This window comes from Pelodiscus sinensis, chromosome 5 (genome assembly GCF_052426305.1).
Source record: "Pelodiscus sinensis isolate ZL-2025 chromosome 5, ASM5242630v1, whole genome shotgun sequence".
In the NCBI taxonomy this organism is placed as follows: domain Eukaryota; kingdom Metazoa; phylum Chordata; order Testudines; family Trionychidae; genus Pelodiscus; species Pelodiscus sinensis.
In genome coordinates, this window is record NC_143056.1 from 88,932,989 (window position 1) to 88,956,713 (window position 23,725).

At 45.0% G+C, this 23,725-nt stretch overlaps 1 protein-coding gene across 8 annotated transcripts in view; it reads right to left on the minus strand.

The window, feature by feature from the left end:
* Positions 1 to 23,725, minus strand: part of PPFIA1 (PPFI scaffold protein A1) — a 114,347-nt gene that overhangs the window by 74,191 nt on the left and 16,431 nt on the right. For 7 of the 8 annotated variants that reach the window (XM_075927705.2, XM_089778585.1, XM_089778583.1 and 4 more), the window contains exons 3-8: positions 8,667 to 8,768; positions 6,096 to 6,260; positions 2,135 to 2,209; positions 1,450 to 1,551; positions 991 to 1,212; positions 531 to 677 (exon numbers count right to left, since the gene is read on the minus strand). In XM_075927705.2, the coding sequence (XP_075783820.2) occupies positions 531 to 677; positions 991 to 1,212; positions 1,450 to 1,551; positions 2,135 to 2,209; positions 6,096 to 6,260; positions 8,667 to 8,768 (813 nt within the window). The remainder of the gene's footprint in view (positions 1 to 530; positions 678 to 990; positions 1,213 to 1,449; positions 1,552 to 2,134; positions 2,210 to 6,095; positions 6,261 to 8,666; positions 8,769 to 23,725) is intronic. The other variant, XM_089778587.1, reaches the window with a different exon arrangement.

Here is a 23,725-nt window from a genome sequence, read left to right on the forward strand (position 1 = left end):
CTTCCACCACCTCCCTGCAAAACAGTGGAGGGTTCATCCCATGCCATGCCACGCCACTCCCCGACGACCCCCCACCCCCACCCCAGACCTGTCACAGCCCACAGTACCTCCTGATACTCTGGCATGTCCCATAATCCGGCATCCCGTGTCCCAAAGGTGCCAGATTATCGGAAGCCTATTGTATTCGACTACATGCTCACATCCCTACTGACAATCATACCCAGATTTACTCACCTCCACAACAAATTCTCTTTGCATTTTTAGCATAAACCTGGAATTTTAATTCTTCAAAGAAACAATCTAAAATACAGCTTTAACTTTCACCTGAGACTTTCATGGGTAACTTTCATAACACATTAGATCTATTTTTAAAGAATGACTGCTGGTAAGATACCATAATTTTCCACAAATCAAAAGTAAATACATTAGCTCACATAGGGTATTAGTATAGTTTAAATATTACCATCTTTATCAGCAATATATTCAACAGAAATGTATTTATATTTTATTTTGATAGTTAAAATTATTACCTGTCGATGCATGGAGTCTTTATTAGCAATTTCATTTTCAAGTTTATCATTGAGGTCATGCACAGATGTAGCTTCACGCTGTGCAGCGAGGTAGCGTTTTTCAAGAGTTGTAATTCTCTCTTCCATATCTTCCTTTTGGGCCATGGCCTGTGTTATGAGAAACATTTGTCAGAATAAAAGAGGTTACACATTTGCTTATTAAAATATATGAATTATTTATTTAATAATATAGGATAAAGCAGTACCAAATATTTTTTCTTACATATAGCAAATTGAGTAAGTGTAAATATTAAAATATTTACACATAAGTAGTACTGTATTATCAAATTACAAACTTACTTTAACATGAAAAAGGACTAGCATAGAGTCAAATAGTGAATTACAGAATGCTTATTTACCTCAGAATCATTACAAGCATAGATAAGTCTATATCTGGGAACTGACAGAGTTCATTCCTCACCTCTCGTACATCTCTTTGCAACTTTGTATTCATTTCTTCTGATTTTATTAAATCTTTTCTAGCTGTGTCAAGATCTTCTTCCAACTCTGTTACTCTGCTAGAAAGAGCAGTGAGACGTTCCTTCATTTGGCCTTGCTCGTTGGTCTGCTTGTCTATAATTTCTTGGAGTTCTATAACTTTAGCAAGATCTTCATCATGGCTTGAAGACCCATCAGAAGATCTCTATTACATTAAAAAAAACAAAAACAACAGCCACCTTATGATTCCACACTACAGAGCTTTGAAATATAATATATTGCTTCAATATAACAAAGCTAGTTAAAGTTAGTTTGTGTAGTCTAGCCCATAAAAAAATTGTAATAAATAACCTTTTGCTTTAATTATATTCTTAAAACTGGACAAATATCAACTCTTACATCACAAAAAAAACCGCTCTTCAGTGTTAAACAACAACCTTACCTTCCCATTTGTGCTCGGTGTGTTTTCCTGATCATGATTTATATCTAGTCCCCCATCGGGTAGTGTTCTTTTCTGATTGTTTTGCTCTTTCAGAATCATTAACTAAAAACAAAAAGTAAAAAAATTGTAGTACATTTCACTTTGTATTTCACTTTTCACATAAATAGCTAACAATGCAATGACCTTTGCTTTGAAGCAAATGAGTAAGGTTATAGGTATTAATTTTACTGATTTAATATTTAGAAAATTATTAATGCTTTATATAAGAGACTGATGTATGTATGGATGGGCAGGATGTAGTACAGAAAGCAAAAAACCTATTCCAAGCCTGCTATGCTAATGACATTGGTCTTAAACAAGAAAAACAAAAATGTTGAGAGACAGAAGAATTATCAGCTCACATGTAGTTTCCTATACAGATTTCTATCAACAAGAACTACGGTGAAATCAAATTCATCCAATTGTGGACAACTAAAAACAAAAATCTACAAGAAAATAAGAATTAGGGATGTGAAATAAGAATTAGGGATGCTTAACATGTAAGCATCACCTAGTTACCAGTTAACATCCCTAATAAGAATCATCTGTACATACACTAATATTTGGAAGAATATTGATTTTATGATATGGATTAAATTCTTCCACACAGATACCCCCAAAATTTTATTTTGCTATAGGGACCTACCTCTTTATGCGTGGTACCTAGTTCTTCTTCCAATAAACTACACCTTTCAAGTGCTACTCGTAATCTTTCCCTTACCTGAAAAATAAAGTCATCAGTAACATAATCTTATAGCTATCTTAGCACTTAACTGTGAAGAAAAGACTGAAATTTTAGTCCATAAAGGTAGATCTTCCCATTTCAGTATGCGTAACTTCTCCATCAGTGACTTATATGCATCAAATTCTGAAGTCTTAACTTGCATCTCAGAAAGGATCTTCTAGAAAATTGAACCATTGACTGACACTTTACCTAAAGAGACAGAACTTCTTCATTGGGGACATGAACTCCATTTGCTGCTGCCTTTTAAAACTAGACTGAATTCTGTGAATTTAAAATATACCTCACCTTTAAGGAATGCTCAAACACCTGTAATGTTTGGAGAAGTTAATGATTTCAATGTATAGAATTCGTAAGTTTATAAGAAATAAGCATTTTATTAGACATTACAGTTAGAAATCAAACTGCTTAATTGGTAGTAAGGTTTACCCTTAAGCAGCGCCCATTGCACAGCTGAGCCTTATGTTAGCAGGCCCAACACACAGGTAATTTGAGAGGCTCCAGGATTCCCCTTTAAGCAGGTTCTTCCAGTGTAACAAATCCCAAGTGGCAGGAGTAAAGGACTTTTTCCTCTGTTCCTCTCTTTCTATCACTACTTAACCATTTTCCCGTCTTTTTCCTTTTCTTCTTTTATACATACATGCAGTCAATGTAAAGGAAAGGATATGAGGAACAAAGAATGAAAGCATGGGGTGAAAGTTCAAAAGAGAAGCAATGATAAATGAAGAGCATGTGCAGATAAAGGGGTAGAACAAATTAATGTTCAACATTAAGAAAATGTACACAAATACAACACCAGTGCAAACAAGCTCCTCAAAGAGTTTTTCATCTCTAAGGCCTTGTCTATCCTACAGAGATTTGTCAGAAAAAGTACCGTATATTCCGGCGTACAAGACGACCTCTGATGTTAAAAAACATCCCCCAAAAATCGGGGGTCGTCTTGTACACCGGATGCCCCGCCGCCGGAGCCCCTCCACGGCTTTGAAAGCCTCGGGGGAAGCCGGCGGCGGGGCATCCCAGGCGCACATGGGCTGCCCCCCCGCCGGAGCCCCTCCGCGGCATTGAAAGCCTCGGGGGAAGCCGGCGGGGGGGCATCCCAGGCGCACATGGGCTGCCCCCCCCGCCGGAGCCCCTCCGCGGCTTTGAAAGCCTCGGGGGAAGCCGGCGGGGGGGCATCCCAGGCGCGCATGGGCTGCCCCCCCGCCGGAGCCCCTCCGCGGCTTTGAAAGCCTCGGGGGAAGCCGGCGGGGGGGCATCCCAGGCGCGCATGGGCTGCCCCCCCGCCGGAGCCCCTCCGCGGCGGCGCGGAGGGGCTCCGGCGGGGGGGCAGCCCATGCGCGCCTGGGATGCCCCCCGGCCGGCTTCCCCCGAGGCTTTCAAAGCCGCGGAGGGGCTCCGGCGGGGGGGCAGCCCAGGCGCGCCTGGGATGCCCCGCCGCCGGCTTCCCCCGAGGCTTTCAAAGCCGCGGAGGGGCTCCGGCGGGGGGGGGCAGCCCAGGCGCTCCTGGCGGCTTTGCTCCCGGTGCCTCTGGTCTGCTGGGGACCATCTCCAGCAGACCAGGGACACCGGGAGCAAAGGAGGCGGAGGGGCGCTGGGGTATAAGATGAAACCCTATCTTTTAATTAAAAAGATAGGGGGTCGTCTTATACACCCAGTCGCCCTATACGCCGGAAAATACGGTAATGCTGCTTTAATTAAAACTGCTGTTGCATATCCACACTAACTTCTTTTGCTGGTAGAGTGCATTCACGCTACCAGCTCTTTGATCAACACACACAGCAATGCACTGGGCAACTAGCTGCAGAGTGCTTTGGGAAGGGTTTGCAATGCCTCATGGGTCAGGTACAGCCTCACACGATGCCAATTTATCAACCCCATCATTCCAGGGGCATCCTAATACTGGACTGTCAGCTACTTTTTCAACTTAGTAACAGACACAGTACAAAATCAGTAGACTCCTTTATAACCATACTACACTGTTTATTGGTACCATTCTAGAGATGTAAGTTGCTTGACTAGTGGCTTCTGCCCCCCCCCCCCCCTTGCTTGCTTGCTGCCTCTATCAGAGGCAGCAAGTGGGGAGGAGCAGGTGCCAGTGCTGGGGGGAGCTGGCTTAAAAGCCAGTTCCCCCCAGCACCATCTCTGCAGGGAGCAGGGGAGGTAGAGGAGTTGTGGGGACCGGCATGAGCCCAGTCTCAGATGCTGCAGTGGGGGGGACTCGGTGCAAGCTGGATATCAGCTGTCCCGGCTTGCACCAGGTCCCCAAGAGCTGCACATGAAACCTTTTAAATATATTTAGAACTTGCCTGCTCTTAATACTTTTAAAAGGCAGAGCTGCAGCAGGGTTAGCTCCTAGGACCGATAACCAAGCCTGCTGCTGCTTCCTCCCTTATCCATTAGTCGACTGGTAAATGGAAATTCCATCGACTAGTCAATTAGTTGATTAAAAGTAACATCCGTATACCACTAACTTTTTTGTTCTCAAATCTAATTTTACCATTTCTTTGCATCATATTTATCTCCCTTTTTCTCTTCCTCTCCACCCCCCATCTCTTTATATTACTCATTCTTCTGTTCTTCCTGTTCCATTTCACCATCTCACAGAAATCATACCTCTGCTTCTTTTGCCTTCTTTCTGTTTGCATCTGGTAACAGCCACCCACCTCTGCCTAACTCCACTCCCTCCCCCAGCAATCCCTCTTCCACCTTTTCTCTCCGGTTAATACCCAAATGCCATTTTTTAAAAAGTCACTATCATCCACAATCATCTCATCTCCCTTCCTCCTGGTTCTCACATCTGTAATTCTTCCTCCAACACTGACAAATGCCAGCTTACCTGTCCCCATCCCCTTAAATTCATTCAACCTCATGTCACAAACATGGTCTTCCTGGTTTATTGCTTTGAACACATCACCATTTTGCATCCTTTCTCTGGCTTCCCTTTCCTACAGCATTAAGTACATGCTACTTATGTGGCCTCAGATCAGATCAGACTGATTTGTATTTTCTCTTCAATCAGTGAAGTCAGCTTTGACTGCCCATGTCAAATTTTCCAGTATAAATGTTTGTTTTCTCCCATGCCATTTCTTTTTCATGGGAATAGCAACCTGGAAAATGCCACATACAGGTCGTCCCCAACTTACAAACAAGTTACGTTCCAAACACTTGGTCATAATTCAATCTGTTTGTAAAGTCAGACCCCATTCATTTAAATGTGACTGCGTTGTTCGTAAGTGTGGATCGCATTCATAACTCGGGGACTGGCTTAATGGGAGACTGGTCATAAATACCAACAGCTGTAAGTCAACGCATTCATAAGTTGGGGACGACCTGTAACTACACTATTCTCCTTAACTCATCTATGCCATGACAACACAAAACTCTAGGCAATAGTTAGACAGCTGGTATGCTGCAACTGCTGCTTACTTCTCTAACCATAACGGTAAGCAATGTTACCCTGTGCTTTCACTGTCTATTTGTTGTAACTGCCTGTTGTCTATTCACTTCTATTTTGTGTGTATAGTACCTAGTCATCAATAACCTCCTTTGTGTTACAGTAATACAAGCAAGCATGAAAAACCCTTACGTTGCATGAGCACAAAGCAAGGCTTTTTTACACTAATATAGCTTACATCATCATTATGTTGCTTTATTAAGTTGCACTGGCTTCTCCTTAATACAGAACATTTACATTAGGAGTTTGTACTGACATAACTGCACCATTGTAGTTGCATTAGTGTGCATTTTCTTAAAGCAGATGGCGGCACAGTCACAGAAATTAACTTCTGAAAACTTTAGTTCTGGCAGATATTGGGGTTTCACACTTCCGTGGAGACCAAAAAGGATTAGTTGGCATACTTCATACCTTCTCATCAAGAGCTTTGTGATGTTCAAATAGTGATTTTAGTGCTTTGAGAACTTCAACTTCACTAGAAACCCCTGCTGGAGACTGAGCCTGTCTCTTTACAACAGTCATTCTAAGGGACCGCTCATGTCTGGAGACAAGACATTCCAAATGTTCTAATAGCAGCTGAAATAAAAACAAAGAAGTAAATGAGTGACAATTTGTTTATTCCTGTTTTGGACATCAGAATAGAATGACTTTACTTTCTACAATGTCAGGTTTGAATTTAGAACTGAAGTTCAATTTTAAATATATTGATTTGTTTGCCTTGAACATTTCAATGAACTCTTTGTACAAACCTAATAAAATGAAAGAAGTGTCACATGGATCACTGTTCAGCCTTCTATCCAGCATTCTCCCCAGATATGATCTCTATCTAAGATGCCAGGTTTGCACACACCCATAAATGAGGAGGAAGGGTGTTTGGGGCAAAGGGGCCAATTGCCCCAGGGCCTAGCAATTCGAAAGGGCCCAGGACCCCCAACTGCCACCGCTGCTTCTACTGCAGCAATGACAGGAGATCTAGGCCCTTTAAATGACCACAGGAGCACCAAGCACTGCTTTGGAGACTGGGGAGGGCAGCATTGGGCGCCAGGAGGTGTTGAAGGTTGGCTCCCACCAGCCATGGCCCTTCTGCCTGAGGCCCCACCCCTTTCAGGAGCACGGAGCTGCTCCTCCCACCTTACCCAGTGGGAATGCAGAGATTGGCTCCCCTGATTTTGGGAGACCTTCATTTTAATCTTTGTTCAGCTAAGAATTCTCAGATCCCTGTCCATTTCACGTTTGGGAACTGCTTTCTAATGACTAGGACCGGGCTGTACACAGGCAATATGTGAAGAAATTCTGTGAAACAACTGCTTGAATCATGGCTGAGAGAGCTGTGTGGATCTCCATGATTTGCACTTCTATTCCACAAATTCATAATCAGAGCTGCAGTCCTTTATCTGCTGCTGGGTGGAAAACTCCAGGGTGAATGCACAGCCCTAACAGACCACTGCTAGAGATACACTTCCTTACATAAGGTACAATTGTGCCAGCCGTGAGAATCCACACGGAGAATACTCAAAGAAGAACTTCCAAACGTTTATCTTTGAGTCTCAGCTTGGTGTGTAAGAGAATGACATAAAATTTGAAGAGAATCTCAATACTAAATTCAGATAACCATTTAACTAGTTTCCTTGATCGTGGTTTAACGGAGTTTACTGGCCCTTTAAGGAGAAGAGGAATCAGAGGGGGATGGAGTCCAGGCTACTCCATTCCAAGAGTCTCAAGAAAACAAAGATCCTGGGGAGAAGTGGGGCAGACATGGGGAGAGCAGAATGGTCTGTCTCAGAGGAAGATTTTCTTGGCGAGACTGTTTAAAGGCCTAAAGACAAGATTTTTGTAGTGTAAATCTTTGTAGCTTCCAGCATCCTAATCAATCATCCAATTAAACAAGACAAAACCCAGGTAGGTAGGGGACAGCACAGAAAGCTCACTGTTCTCACTAGGGATGTTAGCTATCGGTTAACTGAATAATTGACTAACAGCATGAATTCTTAGAGGTTAGTCAACTATTCTGTAGTCTCCAGAGGCGGGGCTGGCAATTAGTGCAATCTGGCCCCGCTCCTGGGGAGCCCTCTGTCACCTCACACTGCTGCCTCTGTATCAGAAGCAACAGGGGGATGCCAGGCAGAAGCCGGTTCGTGAGAAACTAGCTCCCCTCATGGACCAGCTGCCTGCCGTCCCATGCTGCTGCCCCTATAAAGAGGCAGCAGCTCAGGGTGGCAGCAGTCCCTGTCCACAGGGATCCAGGCTCCCCGCAGACAGAGGCTGCCGGCAGGGAGGCTGCTCCAGCAGTGACCCCTGTTTGCAGGGGGCTGCTGTCCACTGCCTGTCGCCCCCCCTCACATACACACAAAAACTCCTCCATGAACAGGGGCTGCTGCCAGAGCAGCCTCTGCCTGCGGCGGGCCCAGGCTCACTGCGGACAAAGGCTGTTTTGCAGCAGCCTCCCCACCCCCATTGCTGCTGCCTCTAGTAGAGGCAGCACCGCCGAGGGGGTGTGGCGGGAGATTGCACTGGCCGTTGCTGGAGGAACCGGCTTTTAAGCTAGCTCCCACAGCACCAGCTCCTCCTCTCCCCCCCCCCCACTTGCTGCTATGATACAGAGGCAGCAAGGAGGAGGGGGATGCAAGTAGTCAACTAGATTAACTGACAAGCCCAGGCTTATCAGTTAATTGACTAGTCATTCACATCCCTAGTTCTCACTGTGAGAGGAGTCATTACCTGGGAAGAACTGTTTACTTGAGACCTCTCCCAACCCAGGAGAACAAGTACTGAGGTGATGAGACCTAGAAAGCTAGAAGACAGCACCATACAAGAAACACTTATGTTTGAGATCATTTCATTTTAAAACAATTTTGCGTGCATTCTAGGTGGCGCTAGACAAAGAAATGTAAACCGCCTGCCAAGAAAGAGGAAGAGATTGGCTCCAGGTGGTAAGCCAGCCACAGATGGCAATCATCAACAGAAATCAGACAAATAACTAACCCTTGTATTATTTCTTTCCGCTTTCAGTTCAGCAATTTCTTCTTCTCTTTCAAGGAGCTGTTCCCTGCATATATTAAGCTCTTTAGTAAGTGCTGCAAACTCCTGGAATATAGCAAACAAAAACAATACATCAGTAATGATGTGCAACCCAATTATATGAATTATTGCCACAATAAGTAGGTTGAGTAAAATTGTAAGCAAATTATTTTTATTCGACTCACCTAAGGAAAAAGTTTATACCAGTGAGTAGGGAGGTGTTCTAGAAGAGGGGTGATGTTTGCTAGGAAACAGGGCTCACGACTGGAAGTCAACACACACATGGATTTTCCTCAATATGCAAATAATCTTTTCTGTGGCTCGAGTTGAGTCACTTCCACTATCATCTATGTTTTGATTTCCTTTTTTCTTAAAAAAGAATTTGTCAAGCCTCACAAAACATACTTTTTACTGAGGCCTACATATACACTAAGTCTAAAGCTTTACGACAAAGCTATTTTGAGTTAAGCTAGACATTCTTGAAAACAAATGCCTTTTGAAAGGACATCTCAGCTCTACATATAACATCATTACTGCAATATTATCATGCAGCTAAAATAGACTCCTAGCTGCTAGTTCTGTAAACTGTATGCAAAGAGATATGGGATTAGAGAAAAAAAAAAAAAAAAAAAAACACACACAACTTCTGTAACTTAACACTATAGCACGCTCTTGGGACTACTCTTGATAGTCAGCAAGGGTACGTATAGACTACATGCCTCTGTTGCCAGAGGCATGTAGATTAGGCTACTAGACATAGGAAAATGAAGCGGCGATTTAAATAATCGCCGCTTCATTTAAATGTACATGGCTGCCGCGCTGAGCTGACAAACAGCTGATCAGCTGTTTGGTCGGCTCAGTGAGATAGTCTGGACGCGCGGGTGGTGACATCAAAGGTATTTGTCGACCACCCAGGTAAACCTCATCCCAGGAGGCATACCTGGGTGGTCGACAAATACCTTTGATGTCGACACCCGCGCGTCCAGACTATCGCGCTGAGCCGACAAACAGCTAATCAACTGTTTGTTGGCTCAGCACAGCAGCCATGTAAATTTAAATGAAGCGGCGATTATTTAAATCGCCGCTTCATTTTCCTATGTCTGATAGCCTAATCTACATGCCTCTGGCGCCAGAGGCATGTAGTCTAGACGTACCCTTTGTGAAATGCAGGCCAGGTCCGGACTACCAGATGCTTTTGAATGGACCATGAAATCTTTTATATACTTATTACTGTTATTGCAGTGTGAAAAATATTTGTCTGAAATCTGGGTCTTGACTATACTTTGACTAAGAAATTAAGACCAAAAGAAAAAGTAACTACCCCTGCATTAGATTGTTGAAAGACTCTACAAGAACAGTGATATCACTGGCAGCAATGACATACAATTCATGACTGACATCTCCTGTTCCTCTTAAAAAAACCCTCAATGAACATGATTTATCAGAACAATCCAGATCATTACTGGGAATGCAATTCAAATGGCTCTTATATTAATCATAAAAGATTGCTCAGTTTGATTAAATAGGGACTCCCCCCCCCCCCCCTTTAAGAAAACAGGAAAAGCAAAACATCTTTACTCTTGCTCAAATGACAAATTCTTTTAGCCTTTTTCAAGCAGGAGGATGATAAAACTTCTTTAGGTCAGTTTAATACATGTAATGAAAACCTGATACTGAATACACATAATCAATCACAAAGATGTACTTTAAATGTTGTTCATTCCAAGTTTTCTATATAAATTAAAACCTTCTAATGCTGCCAATATGCAGAGCTTACTAAAGCAAAACATGTCCTTACAAGTTCTTCATTAATAAAACATCATTGATGCCAAAGAAAAAGCACACAACTTTTCCCTCAATATGAGAGGGAAAAGGCAGTTCTCAAATAACTGAGTTATAACGATTAGAATTGGCTGGAAACTGGAATTTTTGTTCCAGAGGAAATTCTGTGTTTTCAAAGAGAGTCTGAAACAAAATGATAAAATTAAATGAAGTTTTCCAAAGAACGGATATTTGAAAAAAATTGTTTCAAAAGTCAAACATTTTGTATCAACTTTTTCTAGGCATTTCTCTGGATCCCCAAACTTCGTGGTGCCAGACAGCCAGGAAGCTCAAGGATCCCAGAATCCAAGGACTACTGAGAAGGGGAAGAGACAGGGAGACACCACCACATAGTTGGTACTACATCCTGAGTCTTCGCCAGCAGCTCTACACTGTGACCAGAAGCTATGCTGCTTTTCACCTCAAGAGTGAGGCCAGAATCCTCTCTCCAGCACCTTCTAACTGTACCCAGCCATCAGCTCTCCCCCCCCCCCCCCCAGCAGTGTCCTCTTTTTGGGAACCTGAAAGGTGTTAACTCCAATGCAAACTGCCATCTAGGAAGATTTGTCATGTTCCACAAAGGAGTCCTTTTGCATCTTTTCTTTTCCTATTTAATGAATTGACAGGCATTTGAAACCAACTCCAGGTTAATGCTCAGGATCCAGATTTGCTGCTCCTAACTTAAGGGAGGAATTTCATGAAGATGCCCTGCCATGGTTAGTACTGGTCAGAAATACAAGTATCCCAATCACAACACATGTAAAGATCCCCTTAGGTCTTGTCAACAAGCATGTAATTTGTTAAATATGTAGTTGACAAAAATGTTGTCAACTACACAATCGATAAGGGTTAGCATGGTAAGCACTCAGTCCTGGCTTGTGCTGGATCTGGCAACTACCCCGCTGTGGCTCTGCATGAAATGTCATTTACGTACAACCTGGCTCAGTACTGGTTCGCACTGGGTCTGAGAGCTAAGCACACCTTTGCACCTCCACAAAGGAAGTAATTTAGGAGCTAGCGGGCCTGGGAAGCCTGGCTCAGTCCCGACTTGTACTGGATCCAGGAGCTACCCTCGCTGTGGCTCTGCAGGGAAAGTATTATTGCAGAGTCGCAGCGGGGGTAGCTCCCGGAACCTGGTACGAGCCGGGACTGAGCCGGGCTGCCTGCTTGCCGGCTCCTAAATGACTTTCCTTGAACAGCTGCAGCAAAGGGATAGCTCCCGGGAACCAGCATGTGCCGGAACTGAGCAAGGCTACTGGCCAGCCCTCTAAAAAGTTTACTGGCAGAGCATCGAGTTGGAGGGGGGAGATGGATGTAATCTGTAGCATTAATGGATAAGCTTTCACTACACTATTACATTCCTACAGACTACATGACCACTTTACTGCTCTATAACTTTCTCGCTCAGGGATGTGAAACCACCCTCCCGCCCCCACGTACAGCAAATTATAGTGTTGTAAAGTACCAGCGTAAACAGGCTACCAGTTCTGTTAGCTACTCCCCTTGTGGAATTAGTTTACCTAGAGTGCTGGAAGAGCTCTCTCCCAGTGCTGGTGAAGTGACCACACTGCCACGTTAAAGTATGCAACCAACAACCAACTTTTACTTAAAGTATAGCCCGAGCTATACTTTAAACTTAGCGATGCAGACAAAGCTAAAGGTGAAAGAGAAGGGGATGCACCAATAGTGTCTAAGCAGCAGGCAGGCCATTAAATCCCATTATTGAGAAAGATCTAGAAATACAGCTAAAACTGTTACTTTGGTGTTTTATGCAGCCACTGCTCTGCAAACCTCACAGTCATGAAGGCAGAATAAAAAACTGGCAGATTATTCAGGGTAGTTAGCCACACCTTGGCCTATCAGTGACAGACCGACAAGTCTGGTTCTGCCTGTTAAACTACATGCAAACATCATATATTGGTTTATTAATTTTTACACCTTGTACATTAAAGAGTATCCTAGGATTATAGTCTGAATAAACATGGGTAATACTACAAACATATAAAATACACTACTAAACTAACACACCTGACAAAGTGGTAAGCAATAAAACACAGTTTATATTGGATTTTCATAAATACATGTTAATTTTCAGGTAACAGCCACATCTCTACTTAGCACTATCCAGTAGAATTTCCAATGCCAGTACAAAACAACTCTCCCTCCACATAACCTGGTTGTTGGTTGTGTAAGAGGAAGAAATCAGTATCTCCACTATTGCAGATGAGAGTAATTTACTAAATCTCTTACTATGGTATTTAGGGTTTCCAGATGGTTTAACAAAAAATACCAAACACCTCTTTCCCTCCCTTCCCCAGGGGAAAAAAAAAGGTAGCAGCAGCCCCGGGAAAAAAATCTGTTGAGGAAAAAAAAACCAGGGAGACCAAAGTTGTTAAGCCAAAAAAAAAAAGGGGGGGGGGGACGACAAAGTTGTTAAGTAAAAGTTGCACCACTCCCTCCAGTTTGGGACCACACACTAACCACCAATGTACTCACCCCTGCTTCAGACCCAGGCCCCCTTACTGCCCCCCCATCTGAATGTACCTCACCCCTGCCTCAGACCCAGGCCTCCCTAGTGCCCCCCCATCCCAATGCACTCACCCCTGCCTCAGAGCCAGCCCCTCTAGTATCCCCCCATCCCAGTGCACTCCCCCCTTCACCTGAGACAGGCATCCCCAGCGTCGGGAGCCCCCGCTCCAATCAAATCTCCCCCCTCCCACACGCAGAGCCAGGCACCAAGGAACAATCTGACTTTTAAAGTGGCTGCTCCTGTTGTCCGGCCCAGCTTTCTCTGCTCGCATTGTAGAGGGAGGGAGGCATCACACGGCCAGCTCCCAGTCTCTGCTGGTCACGTAGACCAGAGTAGCATGCACTCCGCTCCCACCCCAGCTGGGAGCCCCCCTAGCATGGGGCTGGGCAACTGCCCCCCCTCCTTCGCTAGACTCTGCCACGCTCCTCACTCCCTACCCCCACCAGACATGGCAGGGGAAAACTGTCCCCACCGGGCTTCCATCCCAGGAAAACAGGAAATACCAGACATTGCACATGTCCGGTATTTCCCGGTTTGTTTGTTTTTTAACCAGACGGAGCCTACAAGTACTGGACTGTCCAGGTGAAAACTGGACACCTGGCAACACAAATGGTATTTTTCTTCAATTTCATCCTGTGAGGTTCTATTGTGATTAGAGCAAAATGTGTCTGTCAGAAAAGAACTTATAGAAACTTACACACGATTACTCTGAGGGGTAGAATACATCCTAAAGTAGATAATTTTTGATGAAGGCAATATCTGGGTAGGCTGAGTAGGCTTTTAAATACCAACATTTTACATTTAGAACATTACTACAGTAGAAATCAGCAAAATGGGTTTCCGTTCATTTTTTTCTTAATCTTAAGTTTTTAAAAAAAATGTGCACAGTAAAAAGGAATTTTTTTGAAGAAGCTGAACAGAAGAGTTCAGAATGCGGAAATCAAACTAGCTTCCCTCCTCCCCCTTGAACATTTAAAATAAAAACCTGTTTTGAGATCTCTCAATACTGGAAATAAATTAGTCAATAATTAAGTATATAGCAATGCAGCACGTATGTTGGAGTAAATTACTACTGTCACAAACTAGTCAAACCTATAACATGAGCCAAGAGGTTGCAACACCCCACTTAAAGCTTCAAACAACGTTCTTAACAACAGAAAGTATTTAAATAGTGTGAAAAATTGTCTAACCTTTGGGACCAACAGGACTATTAGAATGAAAAATAACTTTTGTAATTGTGTAATACCCATCTTCATCATTTCTCTTTCATAAAAACTTCTGAAGTTTTACTTCTCAGTCCAAAGTTGAATACTATGAAACTTGGAAAATGTGAATAAAAACTAAGCAAATTTTTGGAGTACACAACTACAGGTTGAACCTCTCTAGTCTGGCATCCTCAGAACCTGACTGGTGCCGAACCAGAGAAGTCACTACTGTCTAGCAGTAGAATGTCAACATGTAGTCAACTACATGATTAGTCTAGGCTTATCGGTTAATCTTAACTACACGCACTCTCCCCTTACTTGCTGCCTCTGTGTTAGAGACAGCAAGGGGGCGGGAGGGAGGGGGATCCAGTTCCTGGGGAGAGTCAGCTTTTAAGCCAACTTCCTAAGAGCACTGGATCCCACAAAGCTGCCTGCCTTCCTGTTCCTTCCCACCCTCTGCTGCCGCCTCTCTATCAGGCAGGCAGGAGCCGATATGCATAGGGAACCAGCATTTAAGCCAGCTCTGAACATGTGCTGGCTCCACGAAGCTGCCTGCCCCCTCCTTGCTGCCTCCCACAGAGGCAGGCAGGAGCTGGTGCTTGGGGAGAGCCAACTTAAAAGCCCAAACATGGTAACACACACAAACCTATAAAGGAACATTTTAACCTGCCCGATCAGTAGCCATTCTTCTCCAGAGGAATTTCACTAAACAGTTACAGCAGTGATTCTCAACTCGTTTCAGTCCACGGACTACCAGGCTAATCAAAAAATTTTCGTGGACCACCTCCTTTTTGAGTCATGATAAAAAAAGAGCAGACAACGAACATTTTGGTTTGAAATGTATTTCTTACTAACAGATTTTTGAATTCTCTTCTCACTGACAAGCTTTTCAATGTTTGGAGTGGAACCTGATAATGCACAACAAATATCGCTTTCCACTGCAAGCCAATTCCTCTATTTGGACTTAACGTGCCAATCCAGTCTCTCACATATAGGTTGATGCAAATGGCAAAAGAAATCTGACTGCGTGTGTTGACAGATTTGGGTAACTCGTGGTCACGCTGCCCCAAAATTTCTCTATGGTAGACTGCTGGTACACGTCTTGAGCTGCAAAATCATTTTTCAGATCCAAGAATTCCTCAGGCAGATCCTCTGGAACACTATTAACATCTGTTGTAAATGGATTCCTGATGAAAAATAATCCATCCCATGTCCTGTCCACCTCTGGAAAGTATTGTTAGAATTCGTCTCATAGCTTCCGTAAATGATCGAGAATTCGCGTCCGAATGACTTCCTTTTCCCCGACATGGCATCCACATATGGAAATTGAACCAAATTATTGCCTTCGACTCTTACGATCCAGAGTTCCAATTTGTCAAGAAAGCCTTGATGATGCTTTGGTGAGAGAACAGATTTGCACCTTTCCCTTGCAGCTGAAGATTCAGTTTGTTCAAGATTCCAAAAATATCGACAAGATACTCACATTCTAAATTTGGCTGCGTCCTCACATTTCAGAATTCCTCTATCCCTTGAGCCTGGAGAAATAAATCCAACTCCTTTCTCAATTGAAAAACTCTGTTGAGTACATTCCCTGCTGACAACCACCATCCAGATGTGTAGAACAGCAACACAAAAAAGTCAGAACCCATGTCCAGGCAAAATCTTTGAACAGCCTGGTGTTCAGAGCCGATGATTTGATATGATTCACCACTTTCACCAACCCTTTGAAAACAGCATTCAGTTGATCAGGCAATGATTTTGACAGCAAATCTTCCCTATGAATGAAGCAATGAACTCCGGTTACCATTGAGCGCACTTTTTCACCAGGATTTGGAAGCCCAATCTTAAGTCCAGCATGGCAGGTACGCCATCAGTGGTGACATTCACAAGATTTACCCAATACAAACCATGTACTTCAAAGAAATTGTTAATTTCCATCACATCCTGAGCCTTTGTGGGGGTATCAAGAGTCTTACAGAAAAGAAACTCGTCTTTGAAGTCTCTCTCAACCATGTCTCGTGTAAACACCAATAGCTAAGAGCACAATGCGACGTCGGTCGATTCATCCAATTGTATGGCAAGCAATGGAGACTTCTTTATTTCATCCACAACTTGTTCACTAATGTTCTGTGATATCATTTATCCGTCTCAATACTGTGTCGTTAGAGACAGATATATCATTCAGCTTCCTTGCTGCTTCCTCGCCAAGAACAAGCCGCACCATCTCTTTTGCACAGGGTAGTACAAGTTGCTCTACAATGGTATCAGGCTTCTTGGCCTGTGCAACTTTGTATGCAACAATGTAGGAAACGCGCACTGCATTGCTTGTCTTATTGTAGAATGCACTTGTTGAGTCGAGGCGCTGCCATTTCAGACCTGATAACCACCGCTCAAAATAATCTTCATCCTTTTGCAACAAGTTGGGGTGACACTTTTCGAGATGGAGTTTCAGCTTAGCTGGCTTTATTGAGTCATTCCCCAAGACTTTGAAACAAACAACACATTGCGGCAAATCCACGCCTTCTTTTTCTTGAAAAGTGAAGCCGAATTTGATGTAGTCCTCCTAATACTTGCACTTGACATTTCTTCCTGTTGTTGCCATTATAAACAAACTACACCACACCTGTAAAACAGCACATGTAGCACATGACGAATGACACAGCAACTGCTCAGCACGATGGTGGCAACTACACTGACGCTCAGAGTCTCAGACGGAAGTTACTGGCAACACAATGCAATTGCGTCCTAGGTGACGCTATGGATGACGCGCCGTGTGCTTGTGAACACGGCATAAGACAGCCTAACAGCTGTGCCTGATCACGCCATGTGACTTTGGAAAATGTTCCTGTGGCCCAACAAAAAAGTCACCATGGACCACTTGAGAACCACAGAGTTACAGAGACAGAATCTGCAGAACTGGAACTCATCTTCAATTTGGCACTGTTACTCTGGGCTTGAATAAAGACATTCACTGGTTGGCACATTAGAAAGCCAATTTCTCCTGTCTTTAATATGCACATTTTCACGTCAAAAGGTACAAATGGGACACATCCAGCCTACTTAATTAACCTGATAACATGAGTCCTACAATTGACAGGTACTACTTCTGCTGTTATATACATCTTGCTTTGTTATTTCCACTCCAATTCATCTGATGAAGTGGGTTTTACTCACTAAAGCTCATGATTCTATGTGTGTTAGTCTCTAAGGTGCCACAGAACTACTCATTTTATATCCACTGGATCCCCTTTGCCAACATGGTTGTTGACCCCCCCTCAAAGAATTCCAGTAGAGTAGTAAGGCATGATTTCCATTTACAGAAGCCATGTTAACTTTTCCCCCAACAAATTATGTTCATCTATGTGTCTGACAATTCTGTTCTTTATTATAGTTTCAACCAATTTACTCAGTACAGGCAGTCCCCGAGTTGCGCAGTTACAAACGGGGATTTTCTCGCCTCGGAGGACTGCTGCTCGCCCCGGAGGGCGAGAAAAGCTGCTCCCCGTCTCCCTGGTCTGCTGGGGGAACCAGCAGACCAGGGAGACGCTGAGCAAGCTGCGGAGGACCCGGGGCCGGACCCGCGGCGCTTCCAGCTGATCTGGAAGCACCGCGGTCCGGCCCGGGTCCTCCGCTGCTTTGCTCCGCGTCTCCCTGGTCTGCTGGGTGGGGGACGCAGCTAGTGCCTCCCCCCCAGCAGACCAGGGAGACGTGGAGCAAAGCCCGGGGCCTGTGGTAGAGCAGGTGGGGCGCTGCCGGTTGGTCCCGCAGCACCGCTCCTTGGCGCTACTGGACCAACCCGGCAGCACCCCAGCTGCTCTTCCCCCGGCGTCCCCAAGTCAGCCGCTGCTGAAACTGACCAGCGGCTGACTACAGGAAGCCCGAGGCAGAGTTGCTCTGCCCCGGGCTTCCTGGAATCAGCTGTTGATCAGTTTCAGCAGCAGCTGACTTGGGGATGCCTGGGGTTCTTAAGTTGAATCTGTATGTTAAGTCGGAACTGGTCTCCAGATTCAGCCGCTGTTGAAACTGATCAGTTTCAGCAGCAGCTGAATCTGGATGCCAGTTCCGACTTACATACAGATTCAACTTAAGAACAAACCTACAGTCCCTATCTTGTACGTAACCCGGGGACTGCCTGTACTTAAGTTACCCACCTCTAGATAGAATTACCTCTAGAGCCCTTTTTTAAAAATTGGCATCATATTAGCTATCCTCCAGTCATTAGGAACTAAAGATGATTTGAAGGATAGTTTACAAACCAGAGTTGTTAGTTCTGCAATTTCACATGTGATTTCTTTCAGAAATCTTGCGTAAACGTCATCTAGTCCTGGTGACTTGTTACTGTTTGGTTTATCAATTTGTTCCAAAAGCTGCTCTAATGAAACCTCAATCTGGGACAACATCCACTGAACTGAATGGAGCACCTTAGTGCTATTATTTTATGCCCTGTCCAGCTGTCTAAGGCAGGGGTTGGCAACATTCAGCACACGTGCCATAAGTGGCACACAAGATCATTTTCAGAGGCACACGGGGGAGGGGGAAGTGGAGGAAGCCCAGAGCCTCACTGTGCGATTGGGGAAAAAGCCAGAGCCATAAACAGCTTTGTGCATGCATGCGCTCCCCCTCCTCCAGCTGGAGGAACAAAGCAGCACAACAGCGCACTACCTGCAGGCTTTTCCCACTGCTCCATTGGCTAGAATCTGGCCAATGGAGCAGCAGGAAACCATGCCTGGGACAGAAAGCCTGTGAGCAGCATGGGAGGTGTGAAGGGCAGCGACCTAGCTGCCATCTTCCTCGTGATGAACCCGCTACTGCCATGGCCATGCCCCCACTGCTCCGTGTACTAATCTGCTGCCACCTCCCACATGCCATGCACTCGCACCTGCCAGAGAGCCCTACGGGGATACTGGAGTCTGTCATCTAGGTGCTGGAAGGTTGGATCCTGGCCAGCCTGCCTGGACCCACCGGCTGGACTCCCTGCACTCCTGGCAAGGCACAGCCTCCATTCCACACACAGCCCATGGGCCACTAACTTATTTTGTGTGTGGAGCTGCCACATAGGAGTGACTGTTACAATAAATAAACCTAGTTACAGACAATGGAAAAGAAATTAAGTGCTGGCCAGACTCTTCCACACACCCCGCCTCCCCGCTCTGTGCTAAGACCCTGCACCCACACCCTGCTCCTGCCCTCTCTCCTAGTCAGACACCTTACTTCCATCCTGCTCCTGCACCGCACCTCCCACCCAAATCCTGCACCGAAGTGCAGGAAAGAGTGTGTGCTGCTCCTCCTGTCCCCATAGGAAAAGCCAGAGCAGAGGCCAAGGCAGGAAACCAAGTAGGGCACATGGTGGAGGCATCCCTTCTCCCTCCCCAGGATAGCAGCACGGCCTTGGCATGCCACTTCAGAAAAGATGCTGACTCCTGATCGAAGATGTTCTCAACCAGCCTCCTAAGGCTGATGGATGTGTAGAGTATCACCATCATACACCAGGCCCAAATACAGGGCAGGGATTCTGCAGAAATATCTATGCTATGGAGACTATTTTAGCATAGTTGAGAGACCAGTGTACAACCAGCCTACACCAATATAACCCTGTAGAGCGTACAACTACCCTACACCAAGGATATGGCCACCACCTCACCAACCAACAGCAGCTATGTCGAAGGCTGCATTCTTTCATTGAGGGTTAAATCAGAATGTCTGACATTCAGGATGTGTATTTTTACACTCCTGACAGACACAGCTATATCAACCTATCCCCTAAATGTATTTCAGGTCTGCATTACCACTCTCCTTGTTTCCAGCTAGTACATGCAATTCTCACAACTCACTATCTCATGGCCCTTCCAGACTTACCAGGCACAAAGTGGCAGAGGTAGGTTGAGCTGGTGTCTGTATGGGAGGGGTTTGATGCGGTGAGGAAATGGGGTAGTTTAACACGGTACGGTAGCAAGAGAAATAATGGACATGATGGAGACTATGCTGTAAAAACTGGAAGAGTGAAGCAGGTTCAGAACAATAAGGGGAAATGTGGTGATTCCATAATATGGAAGCATGAATGAGGCGCAAGAATCAGACTGTGCTGGATAGGCAGAGATATGGGACACAAGGAGATCATGCAAATGGACTAACAGTGGCTAGTGCACTCTGTGGCTGGGTAATCTTTGCAAAGAAGCCAGAAGCAACAGAGAGGGAGATCTGCACTCTGGTACATTGGATGCTAAGTTGTTGTTTTTTTTTAAATCGGAAAATGAAATTACCCGAAACTTTAACAAAGAAAAGGCTACCCATCCAGACTAGGGATATAAAAAGTTGGTTAAAAAGATGGCCGTGTATCCACTGAAAATCTTAGCAGTTACACGTGCTGTGGGCTCTGCAGTATGAAGCTTAAATAAGCTTTATACTGCAGAACCCATAGGAAAGCCTCCATGACAGCAGAGCCAGCAGCCCTTGCCAGCCTAAGTCCAGGGAGGCAGCTTCACTGAGGCAGAGAAGCTGCCTTCTCCAGAGTGGAGCCAGCAAGAGCTGCCAGCCCTGCTCAAGGATAGGCTTCCTGCACGCTCTTCAGCCCCTCTCAGTAAGCCAGTAGGGATGTTAAGAGGTGGATATTTACCTAATCGAGTGGTCTATAGAATTGTTATCGACTACTTGATTAGCCAATAGGCAGTCCAGCTCAGTTCCAGTTTGCGCTGGGTGCGGGAACAAATCCTGCTGCAACTCTGCAATTTAAAAGGCAATAGGTGCCGGACAGCCTGCCCTCAGGTGGAGTTTCAGTGGAGGCAGCAGCCCCTCTCTGCAGGGGGTCCCAACACCCCAAGGGGACTCCCCACAGACAGGAGCTGCTTTGTGGCAGTGGTCCCTGCCCCATCCCTCACTGTCTGACAGAGGCAGCAGGAAGGGAGGGGCAGCCAGTACCATGAAGAGGGTGCTGGGAGGGAACCAGCTTTTAAGCAGGCTCCCCCCAACAGCAGCTCCTGCTTCCCCCACCCTTGTTGCCCTCTGTATCTGATACGGAGGAAGAGGAGATGCAACTAGTCGACTACTCCCTCCTAGAAGCCAGCAGGTAACCTTCAGGAGGAGGGTGGGCGGGCCAGGCCTGTCAAAGACAAGAGTTGCTCCAATCAGCCAGAGCAGCCCCTGACTACAGTGGGCCCTGTAGGACGGGGAGCTGCTCCAGCCCTTCCCATTAACAGGAACTTGAAAAAACTACCCAAGATGCTTTCTGGTTAGCAGGTTAACCTTTGACATCTCTAATTGAGACACTCCAGAATATACAGTGTGGCTATAATAATACCCAAAATGTGAAGAATAAAAAAAGCACCACCACAAGTATTAGGCTATGTCAACATAATTCATCTCACTCAGGGATGTGAAATAACACCCTAGAGCAATGTAAGTTAAACAGACAAGTGCTGGTGTGGATGGTACTATGTCAGTGGGAAGTCTTTTCCTACCGACATAGCTGCCATTACATGTTGGTGTGGATTAATTATGTCAATGGGAGAGTTCTCTTCAGCATAGAGTGGTTACACTAAGATCTTATAGCGTAGCTGCATCACTTTCAGTTCTTTAGGTAGATATATCCTTGACACTTTATCCTTAAAGATGTTAAAGAACACTTTTGGGAAGAGATCACTTATAATCTGTATGAAAAAAAGTTTAAAGCCTTCTCTTTGTTAAGGCAAACATGGGTTTAAGCCTGGTGTGACAAACAGGATCTACCTACACCACACCTACACTTAAACACTTCATCTATACCATACAGCATCACCCATAATCTTGCAAAATATTATCTCCTCTGCACTCATGCCCTGAGCATTCCTTCTGAGATACTGCCTTCACTTATCATTCACACAACCCTGAGACCACTCTCACGTTTAGCAGACAGTTTACATTCTTTATTGGCAAGAAGATACCCTTACGTCTACTGATACAGCCTACAAAATGAATCACTGAATGAGGTATACTTAATCTCAAAATACACAGGCACTTCTCTTCTTATCAGGTACAGCTCTTCCACATTGCTCCAACTAATCCTTGCATTATTTTTCAGCTTTTCTAAACTCAGTGAACACAGCTGGTGTACATGTAAATAATTGCTAGAATTAAAGTCTGTGGAAATCCACAAAATCAATGGCACGTTCTCCTAGCCCAGGGCTACTCAACACATGGCCCGTTTGTTTGCAGCCCACAGTGCAGTTTGGGTTTACACAGGGCTCAACAGGCGCGTGGGTGGGATCCTTTGTACATGGCCTCCACTGGGAAAATGTTCCACAATGGTAAGTCATCTCCCAGGTGGGGTGAGCATTGAAAGACACATGCAGGTTTAGGATGTAGTCATTTCTAGCCCCAAGGAAGAAGGTACCAGAAGCACCGGGGCATTGTGGGAAGTGCTGGCTGCTTAGCCTTGTGGATAGAGTCTGAGAGCTGCTGACTGGCTACATTTGGATCCGGTGCTGCAGTTTAAGGCTTAATCTTTGTATGCATGCCCGTCAATGTGAAAGAAGCTATTTGCATATATTTGCATTTAAATTTGCATGTATATGCAATCACACTTAAGTTGCGGCCCTCAGCATGTAAGGTGAGTATTGTTGTGAACCCCAGGGCCTCCAAAGTTGAGTAGCCCTGTCCTAGCCCTTCCTCATATCTAATTATTTTGGATGCATAGATTTGAGAGACAATAAGGAACTATTAGATCATATAATCGGACGTCCTATATAACCCAGACCTCATTAATTAATCTAATTACTGAGAATAGTACTTGTGTTTGAGTAAGATTTATCACAAAGGCACTTAATAACTTGGAGACAGAGAATTAATCACTTTTTCTTACTATCTTTATAATCTTCTGGAGCGCCAGTTTTCAGCCCAGCCCACCGGGAAGGGCCAGGCCCGAGTCGCACCGGGCCCAGTTTTCCCTGCGGCCTAATGGGATGGGCAGGGCACGAGCTGTGCCTGACCCAGTTTTCCTGAGTGAAGCTACACTTCAAAGACAAAAGCACTGAGGGGAGCAAGAGGCCAGTGGGGGACTCAAGTAGTCCCCCATTGGCTCCATGCTCACCACAGAGTTTCAAAGCGGCAGTGCTGCATGGAGCCCATGGTCTAGCCCCAGGCTCCATGCAGTGCTGCCACTCTGAAGGTACCCTTTCTCACCCCCCTTTGCTGCCTCTGAGAGAGGCAGCAAGGTGGGGGGGGGAGGGGGGAGAGACTAGTTGACTAGTGTGTCGATTATCCCATAAGCATTTGCTTATCAGATGATCGACTAGTAGTTCACATCCCTATTATAGAATAAATACAATCACTTCACTGCAATCCTCTTCTCTTGGCACATGTTAAAGGGGATTTAAGAGGGAAGTGGAGGGTAACTGCCAGATATTAGTCAATTATTTTCCTTCTAATGTGAAGTAAAAAAGTCAAAGAACTAGATCCTTCCTCAAGTGACTAGGAAAGTCCACAGATTATGCTGG